Genomic DNA, 25,093 nt, shown 5'->3' with positions numbered 1-25,093 from the left:
TTTAAGCATTACTACTTGTACATTCATACCAAATATTTCCTTCACACTGAATGGTTTAAAAGACATTTTCTGACATCTAATCCAGAGACTGCCCTTAAAGTAAGAGCATGTTCCACTTTATTAACCAGACAAACGTCTGTATACTTAGTAGAGAAATATTGCGTAATTGTGACTACCAAGTAAACAAGGCAATAATTAAGAACTTCGGCCACATCAACTTGATTATTAGTCAGCCTCCCATTTAGCTTCAATTCAAGTGATGATCTTTTCATTTATCTCCTTTTAAATAGTTTAACTGACAGTGCAATATTTTTTTACAAAATGTCATTTAATCATATTACAGAAATCATATTAAACTAAAGATGGATTGTGCTATCTCCCTTTGCTTACATAGATTAACGTCTGCAATGAGAAGTTGAAACAGCCAGACAGTTCTTTTTTTTTAATCCTTTTCCAAATACAGCCGCCTTCTCTGTTCTGTCATCTTCATTTTTAAAATGAGGCTTTTGGCATGTCAAACAAGCCTAGATCAAATCCAGAAATCCAAATATATACTGAGATGGCAGAACATTTGTGCTTCATTTAACTGGAAAATGTTCAGATGTTAATGTGTTGTGTAGTTAAAGAAATACAATAAAGCAGTTATCAATGCATTTATATAGATGACAAATTACATGATTACAGCCATATATTTAAACACACAGTACAATGAAAAATGAATAAAAAATGCAATATATAAACACTGATTTAACAGCTATGTTTAAAGGGTGCTGTTCCTCCTCGAACATTCAAATATTTATACATAGACAATATCAACAGTTTGATATTAAACAAAGCTTTAGTGTGATTTCAATTGGCCAGAAAATAATTTACAATCTTTTCCTACTTCATTCCATTGTCAATGTCAATAATTTTTATCAGTACAAGAGAAAACCTCCACTGTTCATAACATTTATTATCATTTATAGGAGGCAAACTGTATTCATTCCATTGTCAATATCAATAACTTTTTTTATTAGTACAAGAGAAAACCTCCTCTGTTCGTAACATTTATTATCATTTATAGGAGACAAACAGTAGTTACAACTGCATTCAAAGTCTTTTTTAAGATGCTGCCAAATGAGCAGGGCATTCAATGTGCTACAGTTCATACATTTCATCTTTACAATAATATCACTGATTTTCAGCAGAAGAAAATCATATCCAATGACACATCCTTCCAATAATATAAACATGGACAAAACAGCTAAATTTGACAATCAATATATTAAACTGGAAGTCAGCACGAACACAGAATATCTTCTAATGTTTCCTTCAGTTCCAACTCAGTATTTAGTCCTTTCATTAAAAAAATACACCATTAACCATTTAAATAACCACTGTAAAATAATGTAGACAATGTTTGCAAAAACATTGAAAATCTTGATTAAAAAGACTAAATTGTTCTATTCTATGTTTAATATAAAATGCAACAACATTATTCTACAGAGTAAAGGCCTGTACACACCAACACAAAACTGGACAAATTTTTGCATTCTGTTGTTTGAAACCAATGTGTAAAAAAGGCTGAACGAAAATGCTAAATCACTCTCTGAGAGAAGGTGGCGCTTATAGAAAAAACTGAATTACCCTGGTTACTCCAGTACACAAAGTGTTGTGTCTTTTGAAAAACCTGTTTTTTACAGAGAAGAAAAGGAATCAAAACAGTATTTACATGTTTTCAAATAGCCCTCACTATGGTGATTATCAAGCATCACCATATACAAGACGATAAAGAGATTTAGAATTCTTCCTCTGCTATTCACTGTTGTTTAATAAAACAGTCTGTTCATGAGCACCACCAGCGTTATGTGCAGCTAGAATAGAGAATAACATTCCGTATTCATAAAAAAACAAAAACAAATATTTGTCACATAGCCAGCATATATTTGGCATGGTGTGAACAGGCCTTGAGTCATAGCTGACTCCTGAGGTGAGATCTAGAGTTTTGGAGGAGGTTAAAGGTGGTCGCACACCGGACGAGAAGCGCTGCGTCGCGTCGCGCCACATGTAGGACAACTTGAGGTATCGCACACCGGACGCGCACATCCTATATGCGCGAGCTCAATGTCGCAACAAGACGGGTGTTTTAACTTTACCTATTATTATTATTTTAAATATATTTTAATTGATAAAAGCTGAGTTTTGGACGTTAATTAATGAAAATAATCTGTGTTATAATAAGTCTGTTATTGTTTTGTTGTTTCTGTTGTCTAGGCAACTATGCAGCCTGAGTGAAAACGTAACCAAACACTTTGTAATGTTTTATTTCAATGAAACAAATGTACTGTATTATAGTTTCAGTTTCAGTTTCTAACATCTGGTTATTTTTTTATATAAAACTATGCAGATGGCGCTCTGTGGCGCGGCAGAAATTTCGTAGAGTCGTAGCTGGGCGCCGCGGTCAGACACCGAATGGCGGCGCCGGTGTGTGTACATTCATAGAGAATAATGTGTTCGAATTTTAAAGACGTGGCGCGACGCGGCACTTCTCGTCCGGTGTGCGACCCCCTTAAGGCTACGTTTACACGACAACGATGTAGACAAAAACAGAAAAGTTTTTCCTTTGCATTTTTTAAAATGTTCACGTATACATGTAAACTTTTTAAAAATGATTCGCATTTACACATCTCCACGAAATGGCCAAAAAAACTGTATTACGTATGCCAGGCCAGTAGTTGGCGCTGTTACCTTGTTAGATTATATGATGTAAATGATGCATCTCCGCTGTTGATTGTAATATTGCTGAAGTAAATCCACATTTTGCTGAAGAAGCGTTAACGAACTCTTAAACGGCAACAACAGTACCATGTTCTCCACCACTATTGTGTATGTTTGTACACGCTTGCCTTTACAATCGTCATGTCCTACGCATGTCTACATACCTAACACATACTACGCACGCGCATGATATCACCGTTCACGTATTGGGCATTTACACGGAAACAATAAAAGTGGCGTTTTCAAAAACTTGCACTTTAAATGAATTTTCAGTCCCTAAATGCTGTTGTCGTGTAAACGAACAGGCAAAATGCATAAAAAGTTTCCAGTTTTTGGCTGAAAACTTTGTGTAAATGGCCCCTAAGGTACGATCTTCCAGTTGAGCTGATGTTAACTGTGAGCTTCAGTCCCACACTCACTCTCCTCTGGAATATCCTGCAGATCTGAAACCAGAAAAAGAACCAGTCTGATTCTAGATGCTTTATGATTGTGACCGTGATTTTACCAAGTACAACATTCTAATTAACCAATCAGAATTGAGGGATAACATCTGGGATAATATCTGTTTTAGGCTTACAATTAGGGTTAGGTGCCTCTATACCCTAGTTAATGAGCTATCATTTCCCACTGATTTTAGGAATAAATTATGGGTAGGTTTAGGTTTAGGGGTTGGGATTGGGTTTAGGCTATAGTTTTGGAAAGTAAAGTTATCCAGGACCAACAAAAGATGTTGATCCAGGAACATGTCTTATTTGGCAAAATCACGGCGACCACTGTATGATGGAGAACATAGAAAAAAATTTATGGTTAAATATTAGGATGAATCTTATTTAAACATTTTGTTCAATATGATAAAATTAAGCAATTTTATTTTTAAAGTTTATAGTTCTCATTTGCTATGTTTATGTCCAAAGTTGTGAATTAAGCTTGAGCAAAAATGTGGAATATCACAAAAAACATTACTAAGGCTGCTCCGATCACGATCGGCCGATCGTTATGCGCATCTCGTCAGTAAAGCCGGTTTTCACATAGAGCAGCCGTTACTAAACAGAGCCGTTGTTAACTGAGAAGATGCGCAAATAAACGCTGAAAAAGAAGTGGATTTGTGCATCTTCTCAATTAACAACGGCTCTGTGTAGTAACAGCTGCTCTATGTGAAATCATGCACCTGAGGGAATTTACAGCTGATTAGAAAACCGGCTTTACTGACGAAATGCGCATAGCGATCGGCCGATCGTGATCGGAGCAGCCCTAAACATTATCTAAAGCAATAAAGACTTCATCCTATTTGTTAAAGGGAACCAATTATTTACTGGGAAACTGCCACAAAGTATCATAAAATTATAGAAAAAAAAAATTAATTGAAAATGTGTTGTTTTTAAGAAACAAATCATTAAAGTATCTTAAATGTAAAACCGTCACTTGTCCATAATCCATAATAATGATCTTTTCTTATTTCTCACCTGATTCAGACAAGATGACTTTTTCACTGGAGAAATCAACATTATGGATTAACGACTGGAAGTAACAGCTTTGAAGCTAAAAACACTTTAATGATTGGTTTATTACAAACACGCTGCTTTTCACTTCACAAAATGTGAATTGATGGACTGGAGTCATGTGTATTACTTGTGGATTATTGTGTCTATCAGCAGTTTGAACTCAATCTGACAACTACAGACATGGTGGTGGGAAAAATTTGGGGTGGGAGGAAAAATGTTTAAAAAATGTTTTTTGTGTTCTCTCGCAAAACCAGTTGAGTTCGGACAAACACTTTCTGTTTACTTTACAGCTTGCAGTGATTCATTGCTCCATATGTCCACAATGGTGCTGCTGTTCATAGAGTTTTATTTTAAACTTGGAATCAAGTATAAAGAAATACAGTCAGTGTTTGGTTCAAGGCACGGTTTTGGGACATTCTAAAACGCTTAATGTGGCTTAATGTTTTAAAACCGTGACACTGGAGGACAAAATTCAATAATAATAATAAATAATGATAACATTATTTCGGCTAATATTAAAAACTTTATTAATCATATTATAATTATTATTATAATTATAATTATTAATAAACATAATAATCTCACGTACCCATTAAGCACACTTCCATTTTTGAGATCAGATTATAAATAAATTATTAATTATTTATTATCCTACTTGTCTTAACCAGCTGATATGTTTGTTTCTATGTACCTCCTATAATCAATAAGATCATTGCACACTGAGATATGAATCTCCATGTGTTCACACTGTCTGACGGCCTACTGAAAGGTGTCTAAAAACTTTCACCAAAAGAGTAGCTACTTAAATTTGCATTTTGTTTTATATTTAAGCCTTTATTTTGGGTAAGTTTCACTACTTAGTGTAAAATTAAGAGATTAATGTTCAGACTATTGCATATTATAACCAAGAACTTGGATGTGGGAAATAATTGCATTAGATCCAAAATATAGTTTTAGCACAGTTAAAAACAGTTAGCTGACTAGCTGTATAAGATTGTGTGCTACGCTAACATATTACTTCACAGGCATTACATTTAATTGCTGATCTGTCATTTTACAGTGCTGTACATTTTAAAGATTTCATATTATTTTAAGGTGAGCTTAAAGGGTACACTACTATGAAAATCACACAGCTTCAGTGTGGCATCAGTAAAAAAAAGTATAATTTCATAAATATTGTTAAAAATAATAAAATATATATGAACCTAATACATGACCTAGACTATGAATTTAGCAAAATCCTGTCATTTTAATAAATATTACATGAAATTTATTGAAAATTTTTGCTGCTCCAGTTGCTCTTTAAGCTCTTCCACATTGAACGTCTATGTAACTACTTTATAAACAGACTTTAAATATTAACTGATGCTTGTCACTTTAAGTTAAGTTAATGGATTTTCTATGGATTCCGTCAACAGCTGATCTTTCAGCAACTAGCATCGACTTCTCCAGACTGTAAATCTGAATGCCTTGTTGCTTGATTTTTGTGTTGTTGTTTTGTGATTGACTTTGCAACTATAAAAATATATTTCTACAATTATTCTTGAATTTTTTTCCCCTTAAAATAAACAATAATTTTTAATAAAACATGATGGAAAAGGGGTGTGCTTAATGAGTATAAACATGTACCCATTAAGCTCAGCCAGACTTTTTGAATTTAATGAGGATCTTAATTCAATTACTTTTATCATTTAAAATAAAATTTAATATTTTTGTGTGAGGGATTAATATTTTATTTTAACATAATGTTTTGTAGTGAAACCAATATCTTGTGTACATTTACCCTACACTTAATAGAATAGCCCAGAATATGAATGCAACACGCTGCACGTTTGAGGCTAAGTCGAGTTTATTTTATGCAAGTTTTCTTGTCACATTAAAAAAAAATATCCACCTCTTGATATCCCAAAATTTGCATAAAATTTAGCCATTCATAACTTTTAATAGTAACACTTTCATTAACAGAACTCCTGCACTACAAAGACAAGGACTAAAACCAAGAAAGAGAGGCAAGACATTACATGCTCCCAGAGTAATAAATAGTGTGCAGGAGATACAGCAGTTAAAGGGGGAAAAGGGAAAGGAATGCTGCACAACTGAGAATATTTTTAAGAGGACTCACCTCTTGGACTGTCAGCTCGAGGAAACATCGCCATCTTGCCATCTTCTTGCAAGCCATCCACCTGAACTACTGTTTCTTGTGAGATCAACGTGTCACGCGTGTCCACTGTGTCTTTAGGCCGCCGCTCTTGGAGTTGTTTTTCAAGCTGAATTGGTGCTGTATCGCCCGTCTTGTCCTGGGCAGCCTGTAGTCGAATCACTTCTCCCTGCAGCAGGTTGTATCTGTGCTGTAATTCTGCCAGATCTCCTTGAGTCTCCTCAGGACCACCTGTCTCGGGCACTACTGTTGTGGTGGGACACAAGTCCTTCTGCATGTACACCTCCAGGATTGAGTCCTGCTTGATCACTGCAGCCTACAGACACAGCAACAACGAGTCACTTAGCACACGCTTGTCTGAAATCACAGCATTTAGCACACCTCTCTGTCTAAATCTCACCTGTAGTGCATGAAGCTGAGTACTGAGGTTCACAAGTCTTTGGCACACCTCCTACAACACAAACAGTTCAGACAGTTATCTTTGTCAAACATGATAGGTAAAAATTGATAGCCTGAATGCACTGTAAGTCGCTTTGAATAAAAGCGTCTGCTAAATGCATAAATTTAAATTTAATTTTATTTTGTCTTTATCTTTTATATATATATATATATATACTTTTTTTTTAAAGATTCCTTAATTAAGGTGTACCTCATTCAACATCTTGTCCTGCAGCTGGTTCCCATTTCTGTCCTGTGAAATGTAATAAATAATAATAATTATAATGAATCCTCAATCCAATATGTATTGTACTGTCAGCAGAGGAACATTTGTATGTAATATCAGACCTTTACCTTGTTAGATGGACTGTTTATTTCATGGGTTCCGTTAACTGATATCGTTCCTTTATCTATTTCAAGGAAAGAAATATGAGAGATGAGGAAACGTAGGAGTTTTATTTCATAGCATTATTATATTCAATCCCTTTAAAAATACCATAACGCCATGGGGACAACATAATACAATATAAGCTTATATTCATGTATAAGTGTATATGACAAACTACAATGCCCAGTTAATACTGTCTTTTACTGTCACAAATGTGACGCATATATTTATGACAAATTTTAAAGGTGGGATTAATCAGGATTAAGTACAGAAGCCCCCACAATAAATTATTTACTGCTTTTTAATAAATCATCAGTCCTAATACATGTATGCATTATTTCCCAGTATAAATTATCTGAATATTCTTAAAACATGATATATTTACTATTTACTTTAAGCAACAGTTTATAAAATCTGGGTAGCACTTTATTTTACAGTCCTGTTCCACATGTACATTCTATGTACTTATTATATTAATTACAATAACTAGGTAATAACTAGGTACTAATCCTGAACCTACCCCATGTAGTTGATTCATGTTACCAGTACTTTCTTAGGTAAGTACATATACTGTAAAATAAAATGCAACCAAAATTTGTTTTCAAAGAATGTGGCAAATAGTTGTTGATGTTTTTTTTTCTAGTTTTAATTTCACTACACTTTTGTTAGATGTTAGATTTAGCCTGAAACGGGTCATATGATGCGATTTACATTTTTTCTTTTCTCTTTGGAGTGTTTCGAGCTCTTGGTGCATGAAGAAGATCTGTAAAGATGCAAAGACTAAAGTCTCAAACCCAAAGAGATATTCTTTAACAAAGTTATGACTCTGCCAGGCCCCCCTAAGTCACCCCCACATATCTTCATATCTATGTGGAAATATTTGCGTAATGCTGCCCAAATGTTCACGCAAAGAAAGAAGCCATGATTTCAGTAACCACAGTTAGGGTTGAAGCAGTCATGTCAGGGAGATACTGTGTGTTTCTAGGTGAAAGCAAAAGCACTTTATCTGGCCTTCTGAAAATAGATGCATTTAGGAATCTTTAAGTTTACTTACAACAGAACAGCAACACATTTTATGGATGACCGTTTCATGAACATAGGAGAGGAGGTTATTCTGACTTTACTATGACAATCTGGGCTTCTGAATCAGCTACTGTATGTTATTAGTTTAAGTGTTTGCTATTGGGGTAAGTCGTGGCCTAGTCGATAAAGAGTTTGACTCCTAAACCTAGGGTTGTGGGTTCGAATATCGGGCCAGCAATATCACGACTGAGGTGCCATTGAGCAAGGCTCCGAACCCCCAACTGGTCCTCAGGTGTGTCTTCACAGTGTGTGTGAAATGAACTTTGAACTAGTTCGTGTAGAAAGTGAACTTTCCCAACACTGGGCAAATCACAATGCACTGGGTCAGTTGGCCAATCAGAGCAGACTGTGCATGTCAGAAGGAGGGACTGTGTAGAAAACGACTCGCTTGTGAGAGGCGGGGCATAGAGGACCAACAATCATGTACAGTATTTGAAAAATAATGTGTTTTTTTTACATTAAAGCATGTCAACATATTCTGTTACACCAAATACACAAAATATGGATCTTTAAAAAAGCATCATTTGACCCCTTTAAGAACTAATCACCTCTGCTGTAAGAACAATAAATTTAATAACGAGTCTCTGAAACTACTCTTAATATAGTTTTATTTACCTGGTTTCATTAATGCTTAAATGTTAGTATCTGTATATTTTTATATACTTTTAATTTATTACATTTTTTATATTAACTATTTTTTGTATTTTATAATATAAATAATAGTGTACTTTGTATCATTAAAAATACAAATATTTTAACATAGATCACAATGTATGCCACATGACAAATATGTTACCTGTTGTTTTAGAGGTGAATTGTACCTCTGTCGATTCACCGTTCAATCTGAAGGACTGTGATTGCTCAATGCAGGAACCCAACAGCACTTCACTCAGTCTGTCCACTTCATTTTGAAATAAATAAGAAAGCAGTGTTAATTTCCTTCTTAAGTATTCTCTTGTAATGCTGTACACTTCTCTGCCTACCCTCAACAATGGCGTCATTCAACAGCTTTTCCGCCTGGGGAGCGTAGGGCGTATCTGCTCTGAATATATTTCTGCAGTTTGTGGGAACGTTAACATTCTGACCTCCTGTGGCCTCGGCCAAATCAGAGAACAATGTCACACGCTCCTGTAACAGCTCCAAAACTTCACGATCCTTCTGCTGGATATCAGCTAGAGAGAGAAAGATACGAAACAAAAATGAAAAAAAAAAAAAAACACAACAAAAAACTATGTTGACTGACAACAGATTTTGATACATACCTCTGAGTCTGCGTAGCAAAGCTTTGTCCTCAGTTTCAATCAGAGGGAAATCCTCTCTTGATGGACAGCTGCATAAGGGAAATACAGAGATGAAGCGATGAAGTGTTTGGTGTTGCTTGTGCAGAGATATTTTAGCGGTGCATTGAGATGTTGGGGCAAAGAATTGTGAATCGACTCTGACTTGCTCACTGTCTGCTGAATCAGTTTCATCCAAGTGTTTCTCTCGTCTTTGGAGGCAGCGTGGAGCTCGTACATCTCTGGAGGTGTGGAGTGACTGATGAGGAACATTCCTCGCTGCTGATTGGCTATATCTCTCACAATCAAATTCTGAAGGCACAATACTGCCGGTTTGTCCTGTGAAAAGAGAAAGATATGCACTGAAAATACTGAGTTCATAGTAGTTCCTAAAAAAATATGATGCATATTTTAAATACACATCACACTGAACATTAAGGTCTTTAAAAGTTGTCTTTAAGGTAAACTATATTACATAAAGTAACATTTTGGCACATGTCTAAAGAAAATATATTGACTGAGTATGGCCTTTGGTCATTATAATAAATAATATTTTTACTTTGTATAAACATTTTTGTCCGTGGGAAAATAAAAGGTTTAAAGTTGGCCCAAAGTAGGGCAAAATTTTTTATCATAATAAATTGTTTTATATCAGTCAATATTGATCATATTTTTCAAATCTTTTTATTTCTTTCAAGTTACAAGGCAGATTTTTGCTCCCAAGTGAAAGTTGTAGAAACCAGGCCATTGATTGTTAACTCTTTATTGTCAGAACATGACAAACACTTCATAACTTTTTGAATTGTTTGTCATTTTTCCTTTAAGTGCCCCATTATGGACTTTTGAAAATTGCCTTTCATGCATTGTGTAAAAGCTAACAGCTAAGTGAATGGAAACTTCCTGCTAAGTTTTAAATCTGAAAGTACACCGTGTACAAAGTTATTGTCTTTCAAAAGTAATAGTTGACTCTTAATCATTTAAATGAGTCATGTTTTAAATGAATCCCAAGCAAACATTAGCATATTTCCCTCCCACAGGGAAAATCTGAAAATTAGTCTATTTTTGCGTTGGTCTGAATCAGGGGTGGACAACTGCCGCAGCCACAGCCCAGCAGAGTTCATCCAACCCTAATTAAAACTCACCTGCCTGTAGCTTTCTAGTAACCCTTCAGACCTTGATCAGCTTGTTCATGTGTGTTTGATTAGGGTTGAAGCAAAACTCTGCAATGCTGTGGCTCTCCAGACCTGATGTTCGCCACCCCTGGTCTAAAAGAAAATGCAAATACATTCTTTGCCACTAGGTGATGCTTTTGGAGCGTAAAATAGCTGTTTCCCCAGTGAAAAAAGCACGATATTCGCCGCAATCACATCTTCCGCGCAATTTACTAAATTTTAAACTGGAGCAGAAAATTCGCATGACACGTTTTCACGCAAGCCAATCAACGACGTGCTTCTTCACACATCTAGTTGAATCAGACAACAGAAGAGAGCATTATTGTAGCCATCTTATTATATAGGTCTGGAGCACAGAAAACTATAAAAATCAGTTGTAGTGGCAGTTGTATTTTATTAGCATGGCTACAGAGATGCTGCTACCAGTAATAAAAGTAATAGTAATATCAGTGTATATATATATATATATATATAGAAGTAAAATGTAACACACACATTAATACAGGTTCCTAACGCTATTCATCCTCCTCTGGATGGTGCTATGAACTAGTTTGGCTTTCCATTGTATTTGGGACTTTTTGACAACAGGTACAAAACAGCGATTGTAGTTATCTCCATGGTTGATCGTGCTGTTTTTATTTGCGCAAGTGACACGAAAAACATCCAGCAAGTATTCTAGAGTGAGTGAAGCGATGTGAAGCAATGTGCATATTCGCTTCACGTCTGGTTTCATTAGAGGCAAAATGAAATGAAAATGAAATTGACTAATCACTGCAGAGTAGTGTCACGAAAAAAAAGAGAGGGAAAGGAAAGGGTTTGGAAAAAAATTAATTGTTGAGCGAATCATTTTGGAGTAATTGAGCAAATAAGGTAAAAATAAATGCATAATATAAGACAATGAAAGCATTTATTGACCTTGTATGCATGTCAACCTGTTGTTGGGGACTCCCAAAACCAAATTATGATCCTTTCATAACCCACAATAGGGGTACTTTAACAAAATAAACCTCTTAATAGAAAAAAAAAATATTTCTTAGTTCCTGCACTGATATGCTTTCAAATCATAAAACAGGTTTGTTTTGTCTGATTTCAATGATCTAAATGTTCAGCACAATTTTTTTGACAATAGTTTGAGTTGATGGCAGTAGTAGTTAGGATGCAGATGTAAATGTTCATTATTACAAATAGTATCATCTGGAAAAATTGTATCAATCTCATTTTTATATGGTGAATTTTAATTATTCAGTTTGATTTTTACTGAAATAAAAAATTGGTCTTCCATAGTAACATCATTCCATTAAACTTCAATACCTGGTAAAAATGTATCCACATGTTTTCTAGTTATTTGTACTGTAATGTCTAAATACATTTAATATAAATGATAATAACTTCTATAGGTTACAAAATACTTTAATTATGTTCCATTACTCCTTTAATATGTATAATATGTTAATTGTTGTATTAATGATACATTAATAATATAATACACATAATAGCGAACATTTATCAAAATCTTGTTATTATTTTATCAAGAAGAATTATATCTCGATAATTAGTATTATTGTTTTATCACCCAAACTATAACTTTCCCAGTCTAGGCAGTTTGATTTTGATGTAGGATGAATCCACTGATTGTCAGCAAACAGAACGCTTTGACTCACCAGACAGGGAAAAATATACTTCTGGTCTTTTTCCTGCATGAACACCAGGATGTCTGTCATCAACAAAACATGCACATCTGTACAGAGAAAAAAAACACAAAGGTCCTGATAAATCTACTAATATACCAACTATTTCACTTACTCACTCACAAACATAAGCACTAATGGCACCTTTGAGTCTGGAGCCTTGAGCAGTCTTCCAGAGCAGTGCTCCCTCATGAATGAGTCTCCGGCGCAGCAGCTCTCCTCCACCAAACACTCCTCCACCCTTAATTTTCGTTTCAGCTCGTGGGTCCAGACGAGACTGGATCTCCTGCAAACGCTGTGCTCGCTCTAACTCTTGAACCTGCTGGTCCACGGAACACAGCAGCTCCCGGATCAGCGTCAGAGAGTCAGCCAGAGATTTACTCTCTTCTTCATTGCCTGTGAAAGTTGACAAATGTCATGAAAGCTTTTAATAGCTAACATTGACTAAATATTCAGTCTCCTGAATGAGCCATCAATTCAATTAACATCAGATTATTTGAGTGCATGTAAATGTACATGTTTCTACTGTGTGATTAGTTATAATTAAATAATAATAAAGATATGAAATGTAATTAATTAATTATTACAAATATTCAGTTCCGCATCATCTGCATAGTCAATTCAACAATATTGCTAAATATTAAGTGTACCCAACTAAGAAAGCCAGAGGCAACAGTGTGGGGAAAGGTGAATTAACTGGCCAAACGGGTTAACATGGTGTGGTTTAAGTTCATAATAATAATAATTAAAAAAGTATGATAAAGCTGCCCATAATTGCACATTAAACAAACCATGCAGTACAAAATAAGAATTCAGTTTGGCCAGAATATAGTTTTACATGATCAAACAAGGACTGGCTGTAATATTGGAGTACATGTCAGAGTATAGTCTCACCTTTTGTGTTGTCTAGTATGCGCTTGATAAGTACAGGATATTTAGTGATGCGTTGAGTGACGAGTAAGATACACTCTTGGACACCATGGCGACGCAGTAAGGAACCTCTGCTTACCCGCTTGACAGTAAAACAAATATAAAAAACGATATTTTATTAAAAACATTCTAAGCAATAAAAAAAAAATAACTGAAACCTTATGCTGACAAGTGCCGCGTTTCCACCGAAATTACCCCGAACAATTGTACCAGGAACTTTTTTCCCCAGGAACTATTTTCCCCCCATACCTGTTGCTTTCTAAAGTACCGTGAAGATTAGGCAAATAGTCTGGTGACGTAGGTCTGCGCGTGTTTCTTCATATAAACAATGCAAATTTCGGACTTGCATCATCGGTAGTTCAGACTTTGTGCATTCGACTCTGGAGTGTGATGTACGCTATGACGCAAATCCTGTAATTCTGCAAACAGCAGCATACTTGATAATTTCAGTCAGCTCATCTTGGCTACAGCAATTTTCCTCTCTGTATATTTGCAATAAAACAAAATAGGATATCAAATACCACTGCCTCCTTTTGTTTTCATTTGAACATAATAACAGCTGCAGAAATGTACTTAGTTCAAGGAAATGTGTATTTATTTACAGCCATTACAATGAAACGAAATATTATATCAGCTGCCTCTTTTTATTTTCATTTTAACATATAGACATATTCAATACAGGCCAAAGATTACCTGTTAGATTTACCCAAAACGAATTCTATTTTACGTTTAACCACTAAAGAGACATCAGAGCCAGCGGCACACATCAGAAGGTCTAGCGAGGTGAGGCTACTTCTCGGCGGATAGATGATCACTGAGCTACCGCTGATCGCATGGAGCTGACAGTGTCAGGATCTTGGTAAGGGAGGAACTCAGGTGCAGACAGGAAGTGACTAAACACAGGATTTATTTAACAAAAAGGGAAAACAAAAACCCACGAGGGGGAAAACACTGACTAGGGAAATACAAAATAACTGAACAGGACTGAGTTAACGGGATAAACAGACTCAAAGCACGGGAACACTAACTATAAACAAACACTCACAGAAATACAAAACACTTCTTCAGGAACAGGTACAATCACAAGTGATGAGCAAATCTCAATGAACCGACGCAAGACAGAGCACACTAGGAAAGCTAAATAGAGGGAACAATCAAGACACGACTAGGTTAACAAGGGGGGCGGGGCAAGGGAACGAGACAACACAAGCACATGGCCCAAAGGCAAGGCCATGTGCTTGTACACAAAACATGGGTCTGTCATGATCCTGCCTCAAGACTAGGAAAAATCAAGGACACGAGGGCAGAATCATGACAGAACCCCTCCCTTAAGGAGCGGCTTCCAGACGCTCCTCAAGGGAACATCAAACACGGGACATGACTGACATGACAGACTGGGACACCGACACAAACCAACAAGACATGACAAATAACAACAAAGGCAGACATGAATACACGACGGCAGGGTTAGGGTGACAAATCAAAAAAAACAAACAGGGAAGGGGAGGAGGCGGGACCACAAAGTTCATGGGGGACAGACCAGGGTGGGTGGGTGGTGCAGGAGTTTTAGGAGGACAGGACGAAGGCTGACGACGGGGGGTACGGGCAGGTCTGGGTGGTGAGGGGCGGGGAGGGGTCTCGGGACAACTGACAGGGGACATGACAGGAGCAGACAAGGGACGCGGGGCAACACCTACGGGACGCGGGGCAAGACTTACGGGACGCGGGGAGACGACAGCTGGACACGGGGGGACAACATCTACTGGACACGGGGGGACAACATCTACTGGACACGGGGGGACAACATTAACGGGACACGGGGCCACATCAACGGGACACATGACTACATCAGCAGGACACGGGGCAACACTGACGGGACACGGGGAGACGACATCTACGGGGCTCGGGGGGACAACAGGACACGGGGAGACAACGGCTGGACACTCGGGACTTCTAGGGACAGGGTCTGGGGACAAGACAGGACTGACGGGGACTTCTAGGATACGGACAAGACTAGACAAATAATCTGAAAAGGCTTTAGCCGCTAAGACAATTGGCATCTCCTTACGAGATGAGACACACTGTACTAAAGTCCTTGCTGCAGAGTCGGCCGCGGCACTCTCCTGCGCTCTCACGACTGCCGACTTGCATACTGCCCTCTTCTTTGCCGGCTCGGGCACGCCAGCGCTCACCGCTGCTGGCTCGGGCACGCCAGCGCTCACCGCTGCTGGCTCGGGCACGCCAGCGCTCTCCGCTGCTGGCTCGGGCACGCCAGCGCTCTCCGCTGCTGGCACGGGCACGCCAGCGCTCTCCGCTGCTGGCACGGGCACGCCATCGCTCTCCGCTGCTGGCACGGGCACGCCAGCGCTCTCCGCTGCTGGCACGGGCACGCCAGCGCTCTCCGCTGCTGGCACGGGCACGCCAGCGCTCTCCGCTGCTGGCACGGGAGGAGACAGGGTCACAGGACCGGCAGGCCCCCTCTTCCTCCTCTTCCTCCTTGGGCGCGGTGCAGAGGCCACAGCTGGGTCAGAGGCGGGTTGGGGGAGTTTGGTCTCGGGCAGGGCAGTCTCGGACGCCGAAGACTCAGAAGTTGACTCCCATGAAAACCGTCTCCCTCGTTTCATGGGGAGACTGCTGGCTGTGGAGGGCACCTCAGGACTCTGGGAGGGGCTTGCCTGATCCCCCAGGGTTGCCACAGCCAGGACACGACCCTCAGGGATCGTTGGCAGCTGGGTAGGTGGAGGGGACCTCTGTGGCTCCTCCTGGGAGATGCTTTCCCACAGCCGGGCATAATTACGGAGGACCCATTCCCCCTCAGGCGAGTATGGGAGGGTGACCCCCTTCCTGTCGGTGGGGGACGACGTCCAGCACAGCCTCCGGAACTCCGCCTGACGCTGAAGCTCAGAGGCCCTCCTGCCTGCTGAGTTCCTTGGTGGTCGGTTCATTCTGTCAGGATCTTGGTAAGGGAGGAACTCAGGTGCAGACAGGAAGTGACTAAACACAGGATTTATTTAACAAAAAGGGAAAACAAAAACCCACGAGGGGGAAAACACTGACTAGGGAAATACAAAATAACTGAACAGGACTGAGTTAACGGGATAAACAGACTCAAAGCACGGGAACACTAACTATAAACAAACACTCACAGAAATACAAAACACTTCTTCAGGAACAGGTACAATCACAAGTGATGAGCAAATCTCAATGAACCGACGCAAGACAGAGCACACTAGGAAAGCTAAATAGAGGGAACAATCAAGACACGACTAGGTTAACAAGGGGGGCGGGGCAAGGGAACGAGACAACACAAGCACATGGCCCAAAGGCAAGGCCATGTGCTTGTACACAAAACATGGGTCTGTCATGATCCTGCCTCAAGACTAGGAAAAATCAAGGACACGAGGGCAGAATCATGACAGACAGTCTCCGAAATCGACGAAACACATTTTTAAATAGGCGCTGTCTTTATAAATAAATTTCATGAAACAATAAGGGCCGTTTCATAGTCAACGCGAGAAACGCGAGCAAGCAACGCGAGCGACGAGCTCCCTTTCATAATCTAAACAGTGAACGCAAGCATCACGGGTGATGCGTGTACGCAATACACCGCTCACGCAACAGGGGGTAGTAGAGTCGGGTGATATTAGTAGAGTCGGGTCGCGTGATATTCAGATCACAATGGCAACTGAAGAGGAGTGTATTCTGTTGCTGATGAACTATCGTATAAATGTGGATGAATACGTATAAGTTCGCAGAATTTTTCCTCTTTGCCCGCCATTGTATTCAAACCTTCTTCTTCTGTAAACACAATATACTTTAATTAATGTACAATACTTGCAATGTCGCCCCCACTGACAACTCATAGTATTGCGTGAATCGGTGCGTCGCGTATCAAAAACTAAGATGACACATTTGGCTACGCACCGACGCATAATGGCGGCCGAAGCGTAACGATGCGTAGCCTCGGGGAAGCGTATGCGTACAGATGCATTGACTATGAAATGGCCCTAACAGTAATATTTTGAAAATGATCCGAATAAATGAAATCACAGTGATGCGTGAACTCAACCAATCCTGCATGTTTATCACCTAAGTCCCGCCCCTGAAAGTTCCAGAACTTTCTGAGGGGCATTTTTTACCCAGAACTTTATTTAGCTCCTGGTTCATATGGTGGAAACACACAGAGTACCAGCCCAAAGTCCCTTATTCCTGGGTAAAGTTCCAGTGGTGGAAACGCGGCTAAACAACTGATCTATATATGACTGGATCGCTCATCGCATTCTAAACTACCAACAGGCAGTGAAGCCACCGGAAGTGTTCAATCCACCATCTTACTAATCCCTACCAGCAGCACCATTACAGTTACATTCAAACTGCTGTCCTAAAATAACTCGATTTGAAGCAAATCGGTCAAACAGGACTCGTTTTTATGTTATGTGTAATAAATTAATGTTTACTTCAGATGTTATCTGCAGTGTTTATGGTCTTTTGCGGTAGTATGAGCATAGATTTAAATGGTTTAGGTGGGTGTGTCTGCTGGGCACTGATGACACAGGTAATGATCAAACACTAAATATACCTTATTTGTTTATGTACATAATTATTCAGGAATTATTAAACATGAACGTATTAGTATCAAAAATGAATTTTAATATATTACAATGAATAATACAATTATGTTGTTTAAATTGCTCTATAGTGAAATTAAAAAGCTTAACTTACTATCTGGGAAATAAAGCTTTATGTCTTTAAATCCGTACTGTATGAAGTCAGTTATTTCTCTGAATAAATTCAGATTTCAGAACGAACACTTTGTCGTTTGTTTTATATGTTGAGGTCATGTCCGTCTGATGTTTATCATGTTCATGATGCTCACTACTGTAATGAACGTAGCTTTTCAAAAAGTAGGGAAAATTCCCGACATTTAAAAAATAACAGTTTACATGCCTAGGGTGTTTGCATTGTAATAATGTACAGAGATACTTCATATTTATAAACGCTGACTTGTTAGGTGATGTTTTCTCATTAAAATCATACAAATTCCTATTAATTCAATGGAACGTTTTCACACACTAGGGATTACCAATATGGCGGCGCGGCGCTTTCACTTTAATGACGTCATGAGCAATCCAGTTCTTTATTATAGATCAGTGGGCTAAACATGTCTTTTTCTGGCTGTACCCTCACCCGTATGAACTGCTGGAACCTCTTATCACGGGCCAACAGCTCCTTATAGAGTTTCACAGCTTTCAGGTGTCGACTGCAGAATTCAACATAGCATTTCCTCATCTCCTCTGCATTCTGACCTGAGAACTGAATCAAAGAAAATCTACAAGTTTGCAATATTTATTTACAAACCCGATTCCAAAAAAGTTGTGACACTGTACAAATTGTGAGTAAAAAAGAATGGAATAAATTACAAATCTCATAAACTTATATTTTATTCACAACAGATCTTTGGGCACTGCATCACATACAGGAATGCTACTGTAATGGAAATCACAACATGGGCTCAGGAATACTTCCAGAAAATGGTAAACACAATCCACTGTGCCATTCTTCGTTGCTGGCTAAAACTCTATAGGTAAAAAAATAATCCATATCTAAACATGATCCAGAAGCACAGGCATTTTTTTCTGGGCCAAGGCTCATTTAAAATGGACTGTGGAAAAGTGTTCTGTGGTAAGACGAATCAAAATTTGAAGTTCTTTTTGGAAAACTGAAACGTCATGTCATCCGGACTAAAGACGACAAGGACAACCCAAGTTGTTATCAGTGCTCAGTTCAGAAGCCTGCATCCCTGATGGTATGGGGTTGCATGAGTGCATGTGGCATGGGAAGCTTACACATTTGGATAAGCACCATCAATGCTGAAAGGTATATCCAAGTTCTAGAACAACATATGCTCCTATCCAGACGTCGTCTCTTTAGGGGAAAATCTTGCATTTTCCAAAATGACAATGCCAGACCACATACTGCATCAATTAAAACATCATGGCTGCCTAGAAGAAATGGCCAGCCTGCAGTCCAGATTTTTCACCCAAAGAAAATATTTGACGCATCATAAAGAGGAAGATGCGACAAAGAAGACCTAAGACAGTTGAGCAACTAGATGCCTGTATTACACAAGAATGGGACAACATTCCTATTCCTAAACTTGAGCAACTTGTCTCCTCAGTTCCCAGACGTTTATAGACTGTTATAAAAGAAGAGGGCATGCCACACAGTGGTAACATGGCCTTGTCCCAACTTTTTTGAGATATGTTGATGCCATGAAATTTAAAATCAAGTTATTTAAACTTAAAATGATACATTCATCTATGTTGTTTTATGAAAAAAAATATTGAAATTTAAAACTTCCACATCATTGCATTCTGTTTATATTCACAATACAGTATTTACAGTGTCCCAACTTTTTTGGTATCGGGGTTTGTACATTTTGAATTGTTGGTTGGCATTTGGCAGGAAATTCCAGGTTAACGACATCTGTTCTTTAATTTGAACTAGTCAGTTTAACATTGACAGTTCTATTCGACAATCCTCAAAAAGTGCTGGAGCGATGTGCTTTTTTGGACAAATAATTATTAACAACTATAGGATAAGGGTTTGGTTTATGGTTAGTTGCTAGAAATTTTGCATTAATAACTGTAATTGATTATAGCAAGTACCAACTATTCTTATGTGAGCTATATGTCAGAAGTTCACCTGCTCCACCAGAATATCTCCCAGCTTTTGAATGGTAAAGTTGCGGGTGCTGCTGGGTGCCAGGCTATTGTTTCTTCTCTGCAGCAGTTGGCTCAGGAAACTGGAGTGAATAGACAGCAGCTGATCTAAGCAGGGAAAGATGGCGTGAACTACACCCAACTCCATCAACACCTCTTCCAGCATTCCTCTGCGAAACACCCCTTCCATGATCCGCAGCGTACGCATGTGGTTCAGCTCCGTCTGAATCAGCTCTGAAAAACACAGATGCATTGATTTATCGAAAATCAAAGACATTACAGTACAAAATACCTGACAGTACTAAGGATGCATCTACACTAAGGATTATGCACAGGTCCAATATTTTGAGAATATGTTTTTTGTCTTGTCTTTTTCTAGTCTAACAAGATTTAACTTGTTACTTCAGCTTATAAACAGAGACCTTAAATATCTTGAATGTGTCAGATAAGAGAGATGGTATTTAGTTGGGTAAACCCAGGACCAAGGTTGGGAAACACTGACATGGAGAGCAATCAACAGTGTTCTCTCACCTTTCTGATTCAATTCTTCCAGCATTTTTATTTTACATTAAATGTGAATAGACCTTAACACCTCACCAAAGCCAAAACTTATTTGCCCAGTAGATCAGGAGAGGCGATCATTCAGCAGAGCAGGCATTAGTTTGCTTAATACATTGTTTTTACATCTGTTGTTTAAATTGTTACTTGCTGCTAAGAAGGTTTATTTTGTTCTCTTGCTATTTCTACTGCAATTTTTTGTTGAAATTTGTATGTTTGATTGCACTTAATTTGTAATTAGAGTAATAGCCGTCGACTAAGATCTTTTGTTACTTATATTGAGCAATTCCCCTGCCAAAGGCTTTTGAGTGTGCTAATTTAACAAGGTGACCACAGTGACCGTAGCCAATTTTCACTGCTTGTTAACTCTCAAACTTTGGGAGAAGGATCAGTCAGCAGAGCAGGCTGGAGTTTGATTCTTAATTTCTGCTTTTTCTTAGCATTTTGGGCTTGAATGAGACCTGGATTTGTCCAGAAGACTCAGCAACCCCAGCTCCTCTGTCTAACAACTTCTCTTTCAGACTTTTTTTTTTTTTTTTTAGCTTCATTTGATTTCAAAGGCCTTACACTACAAGCACTCACAAATCAGGCAATTAACTTGACTTAATTTACACTGCAGACAACATTTTCCTAAAACCTGATACTGCGCTACTGTCAGTCACTGAAGCCCTGCGGATTGCAAAAGCTGATTCCAAATCATCAGCTCTTATTTTGCTGGACCTATCGGCTGCTTTTGACACAGTGAATGATCAGATCCTCCTGTCCACCACATCACTGGGCATCACAAGGATTCCAGCAGCTGAACGGATCTCAGGCTGCCTGGTGGACATCTTGGCATGAATGACAGAACATCACCTACAGCTTAAATTGGCAAAGACGGAGCTTCTTGTCTTCCAGCCACTCCAAATCAACAGCATGTCTTCACTGTCTAGTTAGGTTCATCAACAATTACCCCATCAAGTTCGGTCAGAAATGTTGGTTTAATTTTTGATTACCAGCTGACTCTCAAAGACCATATTTCAAAACTGCTAGATTTTACTGGTTTGTATTGCACAACATCAAAAAGATCAGGCCCTTCCCAATCAAGCATGCTGCACAACTTCTTGTCCAGGCCCTTGTCATTTCTAGGCTGGACTACTGCAATGCTCTTCTGGCTGGACTTCCATCATGCACAGTCAAACCATTACAAATGATTCAGAATGCAGCGGCACAGCTGGTCTTTAATGAGCCCAGAAGAGCTTACAGTTACAGCCAGTTCAAGACACTGGTGCTTGCATATAGAACAACCTCAGACTAAGCACCTGCCTGCTTCCACTCACTCTTATGAATCTACATTTCCTCCAGAAGTCTGAGATCCACTAGTGAGCGACTCCTTGTTTTACCATCACAAAGAGGCATAAAATCACTTTCCAGAACATTTTCATTTACCATTCCTGGCTGGTGGAATAATCTTCCAACCCCTATCCGGAATGCTGATTCCCTGACAGGTTTCAAGCGACATACCTCTTTTTTCACTATTTGACTTCATCTCTGTCTAGCTTTTAATTACTTGAACAATGCTTGAAACTTGGTATGACTAGCACTTACTGTGTCTATATGCCTCTTTAAGTTGAATCTCTTTATGTATTCCACAGTTGTAAGTCGCTTTTGATAAAAGTGTCTGCTAAATGAAAACTTCTAAAAGTATCACTTCACATGTTGTGCAACTGTGCAACCTTATGAAATTGATGTAATAAATAACTACATCAAATCAACTAATATTAATCGCCCACACACTTATTGCTCACTTGCCCATTATGACACATGCATACACCCTTCATTATTCACATGTAGAAATTTCCATGCAATCATCAAATGTGTTGTGAAATGCAGAGAAATGTTAGAGGAGAATCAGATATAAGTGTTTAAGATTTAATCAGGTGTGGATTGCATTAAGATATGCTACCCAAATCAGTTATCCAACATCTATTCTTTTAAGTGTTTTTGAGGTTTGCATGCATATAACAACATAAGATCCATTCCAGAACTAGCTGACAGTATAAATGTGTCTAAAGGTCCATGACTTTAAAAAGGTCTGAAAAATAAAAGAAGTCTCACCATATATGACGTCTTGTCTCTTGATGATGTCTTTGCGTTGAGACTGTAGATAAGAAGAGTCCACAGCCAGACTCCAGGAATCTGCCTTAAAATCCTTCCCATCCTTCTCCAGTTCCTCCAACATTGATGCATAATACATTTCTCCTGTAGAATGTTTGTGAAAACAGCAAACTTTATATATGCCATACCATTTTCATTCTGTTTTGTGAATGTCTTAAGTTGTACCTTCATCGTTAAGGGATTCCATGGACATGGTTCTGTTCCTGAAGTTCAGAGAGTCTGTGGAATGAGACAGAATCCTCCTCAGCCCGACAGGAGAAACATCATTTAGACTTCTGTTAGAAAAATCAAAAACAAGCAAGTATGAGGACTTTGTAGAGTACAGTATTTTCCGGCCTATAAGTCGCACTTTTTTTCATAGTTTGGCTGGTCCTGCGACTTATAGTCAGGTGCGACTTATTTATCAAAATTAATTTGACATGAACCGAGAGAAATGAACCAAGAGAAAACATTACTGTCTACAGCCGCCAGAGGGCGCTCTATGCTGCTCAATGCTCCTGTAGTCTACACTGAAAACATAGAGCGCCCTCTTGAGGCTGTAGACGGTAATGTTTTCTCTTGGTTCTTGGTTCTAAATAAATGCGACTTATAGTCCAGTGCAACTTAAATATGTTTTTTTTCCTCATCATGACGTATTTTTGGACTGATGCGACTTAAACTCATGTGCGACTTATAGTCCGAAAAATACGGTAGCTATAAAAACATAACTTTCATGTAACAATAATATTTCAGAAAATTCGTGGCCAAACAGGAAAGGTAGCACATAGGGAGTCTTAAAATTCTTTGTGGTATATTTGAAGATATCGCAATGGGCACTGAACGTGGTAGTTGTGTTGCTTACTTTTGTTCCGAAGATGAGCCAAGGTCTTAACGGGTTTGGAACGACATGTGGGTGAGTAATTAATGACGGAATTATTTTTGGATGTACTATCTTTTGTCAAAAATTTGATTGCAACTGAAAAGCTAAGTGACATTTCAGTGGGTGCAAGGTGGTAACAATGGTGTTTTTGAAAAATAAAAACCTACATGTTTGCTACAGAGATGCTGCTGTCGAACACTGTTGAGCCACAAATACTTTCTGTTAAGCGACATTTCATCGGTTCATTCTTTAAGTTAACTCACATGACGTCACTCTGTCATTACATACACTTTATGAATATGACTAACATGATATTTCATTCAAACACACTAATAGAGAACTAATCTTTCCTCTTAATACAACACACAAAAGTGAACATAATTAACACAGTTTGTTCTTGTCTGTGAGCAGTGATCAGATTCTTTACCCTGCGATGTTATTGGTGGAAACACTCTTGTTGAGTGACAGTGTGGAGAGTCCTTTGCGGGAACCGAGGAAAGACTGTCTCAGTGTCTCTGATGGGTAAATGGCTGAACTCGGCCTCTCCTTCAGTATTGGATCTGGCAAAGGAAAACACGTTCCTGAATAAATTCTTTTCTTTAATGGGAAGATACTGTTTAACCACCACTGCAACATACTGTAACTATCAAAATTCCACATCAAATGACACTACAGCCTGAACTGCAACTGCTCACTAACAAGATAATGGTTTAAATAAGCTGTGTTATTATTATTATGAATTGGTGAGAGGAATCAGTCATGAGAATTAAAAAAGAAGCTAGAATTATTAGATAAAAAGATGTGAAATATGAAAGAGAAACTCACTTTTGCTGCGTAGGGCCACATTATGTAAAGTTGCGGTGTTCCTGACCAGAGCCAGCCTCTGTTGCTACAATTCATTAATATGTTATGATTTCATATGAATGAATGCAATTAAATATTCACACCTTTATCTAGGGTTTTCTCTACTACCTCTAGGTGTCAGTATGTTATGGAATGTCTACTCCATTAACTATTAGTTATTACAGACAATTAGATGGCATTTATCAGTCTGTATTATTGGATTTCATAAAAAAACTAGCTCATTGAATATCTGATCACACTGTTTCCTTTGATACAAAATTATCATTACATTTTATCCAACGTGAATCTGTAATTTTAAATTTTACATGCCAAACAGAAAACATTTGGTCAGGAGCTCAGTGTTTAATTATTCCCCCTCTATTGACTCTTACCTTCTGTTTCATTTTGGCGCAGTTGGCCAGTGTGTCACGACAGCGGTTGTGAATGGTCACACTGCAAGCTGCGAAGACAAAGCAGCAAGAAAGAACATCGCTGATTAATAGTATTTGATTCATCTTTTTGACTGTAGTTAATGATTTCCAACTGATTTCTAACATA

The 25,093-nt window shown here is 38.4% G+C and overlaps 1 protein-coding gene across 1 annotated transcript in view; it reads right to left on the bottom strand.

Annotated features, from left to right (window-relative positions):
* Positions 1 to 640: 640 nt before the first annotated feature.
* The window catches only part of LOC127974533 (rho guanine nucleotide exchange factor 2), a 41,724-nt gene continuing 17,271 nt past the window's right edge, over positions 641 to 25,093 (bottom strand). Inside the window, exons 3-21 of the mRNA XM_052577878.1 lie at positions 24,928 to 24,995; positions 24,518 to 24,581; positions 24,120 to 24,252; positions 22,999 to 23,108; positions 22,774 to 22,917; positions 20,102 to 20,352; positions 18,584 to 18,709; positions 13,361 to 13,478; positions 12,611 to 12,862; positions 12,440 to 12,516; positions 9,773 to 9,945; positions 9,592 to 9,659; positions 9,313 to 9,501; positions 9,126 to 9,230; positions 7,213 to 7,268; positions 7,070 to 7,111; positions 6,821 to 6,871; positions 6,385 to 6,736; positions 641 to 3,203 (exon numbers count right to left, since the gene is read on the bottom strand). Coding sequence (XP_052433838.1) covers positions 3,151 to 3,203; positions 6,385 to 6,736; positions 6,821 to 6,871; positions 7,070 to 7,111; positions 7,213 to 7,268; positions 9,126 to 9,230; positions 9,313 to 9,501; positions 9,592 to 9,659; positions 9,773 to 9,945; positions 12,440 to 12,516; positions 12,611 to 12,862; positions 13,361 to 13,478; positions 18,584 to 18,709; positions 20,102 to 20,352; positions 22,774 to 22,917; positions 22,999 to 23,108; positions 24,120 to 24,252; positions 24,518 to 24,581; positions 24,928 to 24,995 — 2,432 coding nt within the window. The 3' untranslated portion in view covers positions 641 to 3,150. The remainder of the gene's footprint in view (positions 3,204 to 6,384; positions 6,737 to 6,820; positions 6,872 to 7,069; positions 7,112 to 7,212; positions 7,269 to 9,125; positions 9,231 to 9,312; positions 9,502 to 9,591; positions 9,660 to 9,772; positions 9,946 to 12,439; positions 12,517 to 12,610; positions 12,863 to 13,360; positions 13,479 to 18,583; positions 18,710 to 20,101; positions 20,353 to 22,773; positions 22,918 to 22,998; positions 23,109 to 24,119; positions 24,253 to 24,517; positions 24,582 to 24,927; positions 24,996 to 25,093) is intronic.

This window comes from Carassius gibelio, chromosome B16 (genome assembly GCF_023724105.1).
Source record: "Carassius gibelio isolate Cgi1373 ecotype wild population from Czech Republic chromosome B16, carGib1.2-hapl.c, whole genome shotgun sequence".
Classification (NCBI taxonomy): Eukaryota; Metazoa; Chordata; class Actinopteri; order Cypriniformes; family Cyprinidae; genus Carassius; species Carassius gibelio.
Note: the sequence above shows the minus strand (reverse complement) of the source record. Positions and strands in the feature narration are given on the sequence as shown.